Consider the following 13,084-nt stretch of genomic DNA (forward strand, 5'->3'; position numbering starts at 1 on the left):
TCAAAACGAGAGAAAAAATAATTAAATTAAAATAAACGAGGGTACGCGGAGAGACCGCGGCTTCCACGCACCGGTAAGCCATCGCCGACTCTACGCCGCCTTCCCCAGCGGCTGGAGACGGTCAGCGCCAACCCAACCTGCGTGGCGTGACGGATGGTCGGCTGGCTGGCAGGCTTTTAGAGAGCGATCGGCCGACGAACGGACACACACGCACGCCGGCGAATCGGCATCGTCGGCTGGGCGCCAGTCCGGCGTTGCGTCTAAGAGATGGCGACGTTTGCCGGCGCCGGCGATGGCGTTTGGCCGAAATTGCCGGCTTACATTTATTTAGTTAAATTTTTGGTTTCCCAAATTTTTCGGTGGAAGAGGTGGAGGGAAGCGAGGGAGGCTGGCTCCCTTTCGCCACTCCATCCAAAGAGCGGCTGCGGCAGCCACCGCCACCGCCGCCGCGGATTTCCGCCGCTGGCGCTGCCGAAGGTTTCTATTCAGAGCGAGATGGGGGCGCGTCCCTTCAGTGTGGAGGGTTGGACTGGCCCAGGTTGAACTGCTTCTGCTTCTGCTGCATCAGCAGCTGCTCCAGCGCCAGCGGCCCCGGCTGCATCACCGAGTTCGACCACAGCGACTGCACGGAGAGACAAACGACAGGCGGCGGGGGGGTGCCGCACGCCGCTGATTCAAACGTCTGCGGAGTAAAACAACTGGCCAAGAAAACGAATGCATTTTCGCGCATTACAATCTGAAGACGGTACTAGCCAGAGGATTAAATTTAGCTGTCACCCCTAAATATATACCAGTAGAGGATGTGATTTCTCAGATTGATGTAGCCCTCAGAGGCATAGGACACATCCATGCAGATGTAGCAAGAGCTGAAATAGCCACTATTCTTAAGAATGCTAAGAAACCCACTAGTAACATTAGCAAAAACGAACGCTCTGAACTCGCGGACCTAAAAAAGAGAGATGATATTGTCATCCTCTCGGCAGACAAGGGCAATGCCACGGTCATCATGGATAAAGATTCATACAACAACAAAATCCTGGACCTACTTAATGATGGGAGTTACTCCAAAATAAAAAATTATCCTACTAACAGCCTAACGACAAAAACTAACAAAATCATCACGAGTTCGACTTCCCTAATCGAACCAACCAAACGTCCCTCTCTAAAACCATCGGCGGCAAGACCTCCCAGACTCTATGGTCTTCCCAAGATCCATAAAGAAGGCACCCCGCTACGATCCATCGTGTCGACGATCAACTCTCCTACGTACAAACTGGCCCGGTTTCTATCAGATACTCTGCTTCCCTTCACAGGCAAGACCTCTACGGCAGTACTCAATTCAACCCAATTAGTCTCTATGGTCAAGGACATGGTACTATTTCCTGATGATATCCTCGTCAGTTTTGATGTAGTATCTCTGTTTACCAAGGTCCCAGTACCTGACACCCTAACAATAATTGAGGACTTGGTCCAACATGGATTGAATTTGGATGTACCTGCGCTGGTTAGGCATTGCCTCACCAACACTTATTTTACCTGGAATGGCACCTTCTACAAACAGATTGAGGGTACCCCTATGGGCTCCCCCTTGTCACCAGTGATAGCCAACATGTTCATGGAAAAGTTTGAATCAGACGCCATCCAGACATCCACCCTGCGTCCTTCCCTGTGGAAGAGGTATGTGGATGACACTTTCATCATTTGGCCACATGGCCTTCCCAGCATTGAACCACTTCTTGGACCACATCAATTCCAGACACCCATCCATCAGATTCACCATGGAAGTGGAGAAAGATGGTAAACTACCATTCTTAGATATTCTGTTTGAGAGGAGACCTGACGGATCCTTGGGACATTCTGTCTACAGGAAAGCCACCCACACAGATTCCTACTTGAAACCCAATTCCCACCACCACCCATCTCAAAAGAATTCTCTCATCAAAATGCTATACCACAGAGCTCATGGCATTTCAGACCAACACCACCTGGCCAGTGAATTAAGACATGTACATCGGGCCCTCAGGATGAACGGATACTCTGACCGCACCATCCGCCAAGCTGTTTCTCCCACCATACAGAAACAGCCACATGAAACTCCGATCAAAACTATCACGTTACCATACATAGCAGGTGTGACCAAAAAGATCTCCAAAATTCTAAACAAACATAAGATTCAAGTCCGATTCAGTACAGTACATAAAATCCGTGATCTAATTATATCTGTGAAAGATGTCATTCCTGACTTACAATACCCTGGAGTTGCAGTTGTGGTGATTGCTACATTGGAGAAATGAAACGTCATAGCTCTGATCATGTCCGCGAGCACAAGTCAGATCTGAAACACGGCAAAACTGATTCTTCCGCTGTTGCCGATCATTGCTACAACGCTGTGGGCTCTCATGAAATTGTCTTTTCCGAGACTAAGGTGCTCTGCAAGCTTCCTGGCTACCATCAAAGGTTTGTACACGAGGCCATCCAAATATACACAGACATAATTTCAACCGTGATGATGGTTACAAACTTAGCAATCATCGTAAAGATGTTATTAACCATGCAAAAAAGATTTAACTACACATATTTGGAGCATTCCTGGCAGCGATTTCAGCCGCACCACCTCTACATAATAATAGGCTCAGTCAACCATTCTACACAACAAAGACTCATTTCCTGACAGCGATTTCAGCCGCACCACCTCTACATAACAAAAAGGCTCAGTCCCTTTTACACGCACCTTTACATCATCCGCACCTAGTTTACACAACAAAGGCTCATTCCTAACAGCGTGCTTCAGCTGCACCGAACCTCACAAAAATAATATTCAGGGCCTACCTTGGCTCCTCCTACCCTCAACCAGTATATATACAAGGACTGTTTTCTTGGAATCTCTCTCACTTGATACAGCTATCGTGCTGTGACGGTTCCACCTGAAGACGGAAGCTTGTGTTGCCTCCGAAATGTCGTGATTTTTATTTTTATTTTACTTTTATTAATTTAAATTTTTTACCTACGTGACTTTACCGAAAAAAATCTAAGAATATGTATATTTGGAGTTTACGTCTCTCTCTCCACGTGGTCCTTCAGTTTTTCCCTCCACATCTAGAATCAACATCACACAATTAGAGTATATGGCTGCTATACATTTTCACAAAATGATAAGCCACTTTTGTGATAGCCAGGTCGCTTCTGAAAAAGAGCTACACAGCTCAGTGGGGCCTTACCTGGTAAAATAAAAAAAATAGTTTAGTTCACACGTCACACCAGGTACTCATTTAAGAACGAGTCCACCAAGGGGAGGGCCAGGATTGGTTCATGAGATTGTGCTCAGTCGGTGGTAGCCGCTGAGTTTGTGATGGGGGTTTATTATTTCATTCCTGTTGCTCTGTGCCCTTCGTTACCATTCCCGTTCTGCTGTAATGTATGTATAGTGTAGTGTGTAGTGTAGTGTATAGTGTAGTGTATAGTGGTTTATAGTGTAGTGTATAGTGTAGTGTATCGTGTAGTGTATAGTGTAGTGTATAGTGTAGTATGTATGTTGTACTTCTTTTGCACCGTACGGAGCCAACCCTGCTAATCAGAGGTACAAGGGGGGAAGGACAACAAACTAAACACGAAAAGCAGTTGTTTTCAATTTAGAAAAGTAGTGTAGTGTATAGTAGTATATTATAGTGTAGTGTATAGTGTAGTGTACTGGGTAGTGTATAGTAGTGTAGCTTATAGTGTCGTCGAAAGTAGTGTATAGTGTAGTGTGTGTAATGTATCGTGTATTGTAGTGTATAGCGTTCTAAAGAAATGAGTTTGTCAATCTAGATGATGATTTAAAAAAAGTGCATAGCTCCAGCGGCTTCCTAATATTGGAACGAAGAGCGTTCCAGACGGCCGGAGAAGCGCGTCTGAAAGCGCCGTGTGGCGATGTGGTGACCACCGCCTTTGTTCGACGGTCAGCCAAAAGCCGCTGCCGCTGCTACGGCGAGCATGAGCGGAGTGTCGCGTGATCGTGATGGTTTACTTTCCTTGACGAGATCAGCGAAGGAGGTGTATCGTGGTTCACGCGTGGCAGGAAGCACTTGGTGTGTGTATGTGTACTGTGTGTGTGTGTGTACTGTGTGTGTTGTGTAGTGTGTGTGTGTACTGTGTGTGTGTGAACGGTATTGGTAGCGGTTAGAACGTCGCGCTACGAACCCGGCGACGATTATCTGAACCGGTCCTGGGCCTCCTCTAGGTCGACTCGGCCTCAAATTAGTACCTGGTGCAGTGTGTAAACTGGGGAGACAAAGGCGGCCGGGCGTGGTGCTGGCCACCCACCACCTCATGTGCCGTGCCGGCCTTCATGGGAGCTACTCGCTAACAGCACTTGCCCCGAAAGTCTGCTCTGGCTGTACGGGGGATCTTTGTCTTTGACGAGCGCGGCCTCGTTAGCTGTACCTTGAGGTTGTCAGCAAGGCTGGGAGGAGGCTCGCTGGCGTGTTGGACACCCATCCATGGCGCGGCACCGCCGCCGCCACCACGAGATGTCGCGTGCAGCGCCTGAGATGGGAGCACGCGTGGAGGTGGGGGCCACGTGGCGTCCGATGGGAGGTAATCCAGCCCATAGCCACTCGCCGCTGGACCCAACACAGCCGCACGGCGGACAGAGACACGACGGCATCGTGTCGTCATCATCGTCATCATTTAAATCATCATCGTCGTTATTACATCATCGTCATTATCATCATCATAGTTATCATCCTGATTTGATCCCATCTGTAAAGGATGTGATTTCTGATATGCAATACCCTGGTGTCTACAAACTGAGTTGTGGCTGCGGCAGCAGTTACATTGGGGAAACTAAATGACATGTCTCGGGCCGCGTTCGTGAACACAAGTCAAATCTGAAACACAGTAGGACCAATACCTCTGCCGTTGCTGATCATTGTTTTAACGCCGTGGGCTCACACGAAATTGACTTTTCCAAGACGAAGGTAGTCTGCAAACCCACCGGCTATTATCAGAAATTTGTTCATGAAGCCATCCAGATATATAAACACAGACACAACTTCAACCGAGAGGATGGGTACAAAATGAGCAATCATTGGAAGGACGTTATTAACCAGGTAAAGTCTTAACTGATTGTGATGTTTCCATCCTACCTGCCTATGTCAGCTGTTATTTCTGACTCTCTGTGTATCTTTCTCTCTCTCTCTGTGCATCTCTCTTCGATCTCTACTCCAGTGACCCGGGGCTGCTGCGGGGTCCACTTTCTGCCCCGCCTCCTCCCCCCCTTCTCTCTCCCCCCCCCTACTGCCGAGGCCTACTATACACTACACTATACACTACACTATACACTACTATACACTACACTATACACTACTATATAACAACCTCGTGCCAGGGCAGATCTCTCGCCTAATTCAGCAGTTTTTTTCTTGCTGTGGTTATCCCACCTGATGACGATTGCTTGTGTTGCGATCGAAATGTCATGATCTATTATTTTTCTACCTACGTGACTTTACGGAAAGAACCAAAGAGTATGGATTCCTGGAGGCACGAAAGCTTCAAATGAAGAAAGTAGCTTCGCTTGAGAGATCAGTGTCAAATACTACATATGGGACATTATACACGACATACAATTGAAACAATGAAAATACTGCACGTACAGTATACACATTTTTCACGACTAATAACTACGGTAATAGAAACAGAAAATATTTTCACGGTGCGAACCGGCGAAAAGTTGCATCGTGTAATTCGACGTTCTCCGAAACACCGGTCTGAAGGCTGTAACCAGTCCGGCGATCGTCAAAACACATGGTTGTGTTGAAACAAGAGCGTAGTAGTAGTATTACGAACATCACCCTGTGATCCAGAGTGTTATTGAGATTGGAGTGCGGTACAGTAAATACGGTAACTTTTTTACAGTAGGACACAAAAATACACACACATCACACCTAACAACATATCATACAAGAATGTGCAAAAATAAGATATTTTAAATCATAACGATAAGTGATTATACGGCGCCCCCTCCTCCCTCGAAGCCGGCGGATAATCGACGATTGACTGCACTCCGATGGATAACACTGGTCTACAGCAAAATGCTTCCGAAATAAATGTAGTCCAACTTTACTAATTCTGGGTTACTGAGAATGAAAATGATGCTTACAATTGTTGATTGGCTCTAGTTTCCAAGATTTGCTCCTGGGTCACTATATACGACCCTTGACTTAGGAATGGCGGAGGATAAGTGAGTTGTAAAGGGAAGGGATCTCAATTTAAACCAGAAATGACTAAAATACATCTTTGACTGGATCTATGAATAAATCTATGACTGGGATTGGACAGCCCTTGCTTTTTGAGCAACACAATGAATGATGAAATCTGAACCTGGTATTGCATCATACATGATATGAATTGCATCATGTTATTCCTAGAAGTCATGGATGATGTAATCATAACTCGGCTTACATCCCTCTGCTGAACAAATTGCCCTATATCAGCTCTAGAAATCATACAGTGTCGTGCTCTCTTATTTGTCAGTGTTTGATTTTGCAAAAGGACACATTTCTGTTAAGCCAAAGTGAGCAGAGACGCCTCGTACTTGTGTGAACAAAGCAGATAACTTCTGCTATGTTTGTGGTGAAGTGAGTTTTGCATCACAAAAGTGCAGTATAACCGCTATGGTTAAGAAAGCCTATCACCTTTATTTTGGCTGCACAATTGGAGATCAGGACAAGATGTGGGCCCCACACAAAAGGAAATAAATGCCTTTTTAAGTGCCAATGATTTGGAGAAAGCCAACAGATCATATCAGCAATGGTTACTTCGGCATGGCGCCTCCAGTTGGGAAAGGTGTGTCAAAGAAGAAAAAGTGGACTGTGCATTATCAAAACATTCCATCAGCTATACGCCCCGTACCCCACGTAGGACTGCCGGTTTCTGATGCACCAGAATCATTCTCACTTGAGTCAGCCAAGGAAGAGGATGAAACTTCTGGTCCTGAGCCATCACGGTCACATAACCCAGATTATCTCCCATCCTCCTCCTCTGAACCACACCTCATAGCACAAGGTGAACTGAAAGACCTTTTCAGGGATTTGGAACTACCCAAGAGTAAGGCAGAGCTGTTGGGCTCCAGACTGCAACAGTGGAATCTCCTATCAGATGATGTTTGGGTTTCCATGTTCCGTGACTGTCAAAAGGATCTTGTCTCATGCTTCTTCATGGAAGGTGATCTTGTAGCTTGCAACAACATCGATGGTGTGATGGCAGCCCTCAACATCGTTCTTGATCCAGATGAGTGGAGACTGTTCATTGATTCAACGAAGATGAGTCTTATAGCTGTTTTGCTGCATAATGGCAATGCTTTGCCATTCATTCCAGTTGGTCATACAGTCCATATGAAGGAAACCTATGACAACATGAAACAACTTTTGAGGTGCATAAACAATGACCGACATTAGTGGCAGCTTTGTGGCGATTTGAAGGTTGTTGCTCTCTTGCTTAGTCTGCAGACTGGATACAAAAAGTACTGCTGTTTTTTCTGCGAATGGGATAGTCGCGTGAGAAATTCCCACTACATCAAGATAGATTGGCCACTCCGATAGTCATTGCAGCCTGGGAGGAAAAGTGTTCAGTATCCACCACTTGTTGAATCAAGGATGATTTTCTTACCACCCTTACACATTAAGCTGGGTCTGATGAAGAACTTTGTCAAAGCCATGGACAAAACACAAGCAGCTTTCAAGTACCTCCGTGGAAAATGTCCAAGGTTAAGGGAAGCTAAGATAAAGGAAGGTGTTTTTGTTGGTCCTTGGATTCGTTAACTTCTTCGAGGTGATGTATTTGACAGCGCACTGCGTGGCAAGGAAAAGATGGCATGGAAAGTCTTCCAGTTAGTGGCAACACATTTTCTCGGAACAACAAGGCAGACAACTACAGGGAGTTGGTGGAAAAACTCCGCAAGGCATACAAAAGCCTTGGTTGGAACATGTCACTAAAGATACATTTTTTGCATTCTCATCTCGATTTTTTCCCACCGAACTGCGGAACAGTGAGCGACGAGCATGGAGAGCGATATTACCAGGACATTGCAACAAAGGAGAAACGCTATCAGGGCAAATGGAGTCCATCATTGCTTGCAGACTATTGCTGGACAGTGACAAGAGATGTTCCATTTAATGAATACAAGAGAGAAGCCAAGAAGCGCCGAGTAGACACTGAATACGGACTAAACTATGTACTAAAATATACATACGTTTTTGCCTTTTGTTTCATAATACATTTTATTTATATAAATCTTTTGCTGATTTTTTAAGTGTTACATAAACAGGACAGGTGACATGTTATCACGTAAAGCAACCGTAAACACATGGAAAGACCTAGGTTTACAATTTATGAGTAAAACTCTATCTACAAAATATACATAGACGTAAAATGTGTAGTGACATCGGGGATGACATCGGGGATGTCACTGTATGGTGTCGGCCTGGGAGGGCCGTGGCGTGCGATGCACCGTCATCGTGTACACCCCGTAGGCGGGTGTAGTACCAGCCCTAGCGGGGCTTGGTGAGCGCTGGGATAGCGCGGGCACCACGCATGGCGTGCAGTGCGGGCTCCCACAGGGGGGGGGCGGGAAAGTGTCAGCCCAGGGACAGGGTTGCCCTGGGCCATGGCACACTGGTTGACCCTGTATACACGTGATCCGGAGTGTCCACAAAGAGGGCCCGCAGGTGGATTGGCTAGGGGGTGATCACGTGTCCGGGGAGAGCTCCCGAGAAGGATCGAGGGGGAGCTAGAACACTCGATAAGGCGGGCGGGGCCAAGGGCGGAGCGGCCCTGATCCGGGGGGGATATAAGGCGGGTCCCTGAGAGCGATCGGGGTTCTTCGTTCGACAGCTGGAAGCCCTACGTCTACAAGCTGGAAGCTCTACGTCCTACGAGGCATCAACACGTGGTCGGGGACCCTTCGTAGCTGTAACTCCTACATATCAGTGTAGTCAGCTGGGTGGTCACCACCCAAGGCTGTATCTGGTGAAGGGGCAGTTACCCCTTTGTGTTAGCGTGTTGATGTTACAATAAATGTGTTGCCTCTAAAGAACAACGTCTGCGACTCAGTTGGACTCACCACAAATGTAAAAATTCAATATATTGGGAACAGTAGCCAATCAGTTGTTTAAATTGTCATATCTGAATTCAGCACATCAAAATCCATAATAAACAGCACATTTCATCTCTGAAGCAGATGACGTCTAAAAAATTGTAGATCAGTGTCATCGATGATCGACTGCACACTGATTGATCATCGATGATCAATTGCACTCAGATTGATAATCAACTGCACTCTAATTGATGTAATCGATGATTGACTGCATTCCGATTGATCATTGACGACCGACTGCACTCCCGATTGTGGTAATACAACCCAATCGGTGGATCGTTTGAACGTATTGGGTTGTACAGTATAGACTAGTGGCAAGCGGTACAATAAATAAAGAAAGAAAGTTTCCCCCAAATATGTATTTATTTCCTTGCGATTTTCAAAGTCCCCTAGTCAGAAAATCTTGCGGGGTTGGTGATGGTGGTGGTGGCGGTGATGGTGATGGTGGTGGCAATGGTGTTGGTGGCGTTGGTAGTGGCGGCGGCGGCGGTGGTGGCGGTGCATCAACATCGGTTGTCGTGACGTCGGAAGCGGTCGGGTTAGACGGAGCGTTTATACAAGCGGTGTGGCTGACGGACACACGAAGCTTCACGCAGTCTGCTGCCGTACAGCGGCAAAACCCAGCCCCGACGACGATTGGCTGGCTCCGCGTTCCAAATGTCAGCTTGGACTCGTGCCCTACCCAGACTTGGTCAAACGGTTCCTCCTCCATTAATTTATGGAATCATTTCTTGGCGGACAGTGGCATCTGACGCCTGCTGCTGAATATTTGGAGTTTGCGTCTCTCCCTCTCTCTCCCCGTGGTTGTGTGGATTTTCCTCCAGGTCTTCCGGTTTTTTCCTCCACATTTAGAATCAACGTCACACGTTTCAGAGTATTTGGCTGCTGCTATGAATGTCCACTTGCTTGAGCTATCATTTGTGATGGCCGGGTCGCTTCTGAAAAAGAGCTGCACAGCTCAGTGGGGCCTTACCTGGTAAAATAAAAATAGTTCGTAGTTTTACCAAGTAGGGTTTCGCAACAAATATTATCCATCAGTGTTTTTTGGGTTAGATGGCATAAATATAAATGAGTCGTTAAAACCGCCACCACCCGACACAACCATTTAACTCTGGCTGTCCGCCTGATTATGCTGGTTGTAATTACCAGTGAAACGTCAAAGTACTCAAATTGTTAATGTTGTAGTGGGTTTACTCTCCAACACACCGGTTAGTGCTGTACTAGTATACACTATACACTACTATACGCTACACTATAATTGTTAATGTAGTAGTGGGTTTAATCTCTAACACACCGGTTAGTGCTGTACTAGTATACACTACACAATAATCTGCTATACACACCACTATAATCGTTAATGTAGTAGTGGTTTTACTTTCTAACACACCGTTTAGTGCTGTACTAGTATACACTATACACTACCCTATACACTACACTATAATTGTTAATGTAGTAGTGGGTTTACTGTCCAACACAACCGGTTTGTGCTGTACCAGTATTGGCACGCTTTGTTTATGTGACAAACCTTACTAATTGGCTGTGTCGGGTGGTGGCGGCGGGCTTAACGACACAATTACATTTACACAATCCAACCCAAAAAAACCTCGATTATGGACTTCATAGTTTTGTAAAAAGATTATTGACTCACGTCACCTCCATACGTTCGAATGGGAAAGCTGCTCAATCTGAATGCAACTTCTGATGGACAGTTCTGCAGCTCTACTCAAGGGGCAACAATTAGTGGCACCACCGGTGTGGTGCCGCTAATTACGTCCATACAGTAAACCACCGTGGTCTGAGCTCATTCAATGGAGGAGGAACAGAAAAATGACACGAACCCTCTCTCTGTCTCAATCTGTGTCTATCTGTCTCTCTCTGCCTTTCTCCTGAAGCCCTCTCGTCATGGCCAGCAGCAGACTTCGATATTGGTGTCTCGCTCCAGAAAACACATCTTGCCATGCGCAAGATTAGACTTGAGTACATTGTGATCTGGGCACTGTTGTTCTCAAGAGCGCAGGGAGAGAGGTGCCACCTGCGCATCGCAGACAAAGCCTGCGGTGGTTTGTAAAGCCGGACAGCGGTGTTGCCGTCTAAGCGTGATCCCAAATGGAGTAATTTTCAAATTTGGCCCAAGACTGTCGTGCAGAAAATGTATTAACGCAGTTCGATCGTTCCGGCCGCAAAGCAAGACGGCGCCCGTTGTCACGGCTAACGCTCGACGCAGCAAATAAACCGGGGCGGTATTCCGCCGGTTACGATGACGTACGTGTACGCCATCGGAACGGAGTCGGAAGAAAAACTGATGACGTACACTACCGCTTCCTCCGGCCACTAACCCACCCACCTACTCACTCATTTATTCACGCACCCACCCACCCACCGACTAACCCACCGACCCACCCACCCACCCACCCACCGACCCACACACCCACCGACCCACCCACCCACCCACCCACCGACCCAGCCACCCACCCACCCACCCACCCACCCACCGACCCAGCCACCCACCCACCGACCCAGCCACCCACCCACCGACCCAGCCACCCACCCACCGACCCACCCACCCACCCACCCACCCACCCACCCACCGACCCACCCACCGACCCACCCACCCACCCACCCACCGACCCACCCACCCACCCACCGACCCACCCACCGACCCACCCACCCACCGACCCACCCACCCACCCACCGACCCACCCACCCACCCACCGACCCACCCACCCACCGACCCACCCACCCACCGACCCACCCACCCACCCACCCACCCACCCACCCACCCACCGACCCACCCACCCACCCACCGACCCACCCACCCACCCACCGACCCACCCACCCACCCACCCACCCACCGACCCACCCACCCACCCACCGACCCACCCACCCACCCACCCACCGACCCACCCACCGACCCACCCACCGACCCACCCACCCACCCACCGACCCACCCACCCACCGACCCACCCACCCACCCACCGACCCACCCACCCACCGACCCACCCACCCACCCACCCACCGACCCACCCACCCACCCACCGACCCACCCACCCACCCACCGACCCACCCACCCACCGACCCACCCACCCACCCACCCACCGACCCACCCACCCACCGACCCACCCACCCACCCACCCACCGACCCACCGACCCACCGACCCACCGACCCACCCACCCACCCACCCACCGACCCACCCACCCACCGACCCACCCACCCACCCACCCACCGACCCACCCACCCACCCACCCACCCACCGACCCACCCACCCACCCACCGACCCACCCACCCACCGACCCACCCACCCACCCACCGACCCACCCACCCACCCACCGACCCACCCACCCACCCACCGACCCACCCACCCACCCACCCACCGACCCACCCACCGACCCACCCACCGACCCACCCACCGACCCACCCACCGACCCACCCACCGACCCACCCACCCACCCACCCACCCACCCACCGACCCACCCACCCACCCACCCACCCACCCACCGACCCACCCACCCACCCACCGACCCACCCACCCACCCACCGACCCACCCACCCACCCACCGACCCACCCACCCACCCACCGACCCACCCACCCACCCACCGACCCACCCACCCACCCACCGACCCACCCACCCACCGACCCACCCACCCACCGACCCACCCACCCACCCACCGACCCACCCACCCACCCACCGACCCACCCACCCACCCACCGACCCACCCACCCACCCACCGACCCACCCACCCACCCACCGACCCACCCACCGACCCACCCACCCACCCACCGACCCACCCACCGACCCACCCACCGACCCACCCACCCACCGACCCACCCACCCACCCACCGACCCACCGACCCACCCACCGACCCACCCACCGACCCACCGACCCACCGACCCACCCACCCACCCACCCACCCACCGACCCACCCACCCACCCACCGACCCACCCACCCA

At 50.0% G+C, this 13,084-nt stretch overlaps 1 protein-coding gene across 1 annotated transcript in view; it reads right to left on the bottom strand.

The window, feature by feature from the left end:
• Positions 1-293: 293 nt before the first annotated feature.
• The window catches only part of SMG7 (SMG7 nonsense mediated mRNA decay factor), a 58,334-nt gene continuing 45,543 nt past the window's right edge, over positions 294-13,084 (bottom strand). Inside the window, 2 exon segments of the mRNA XM_078620012.1 lie at positions 294-622; positions 4,423-4,601. Of these exon segments, the coding sequence (XP_078476138.1) occupies positions 512-622; positions 4,423-4,601 (290 nt within the window). The 3' untranslated portion in view covers positions 294-511.

Source organism: Lampetra planeri, chromosome 68 (genome assembly GCF_965212315.1).
Source record: "Lampetra planeri chromosome 68, kcLamPlan1.2.h2, whole genome shotgun sequence".
NCBI classification, from domain to species: domain Eukaryota; kingdom Metazoa; phylum Chordata; class Hyperoartia; order Petromyzontiformes; family Petromyzontidae; genus Lampetra; species Lampetra planeri.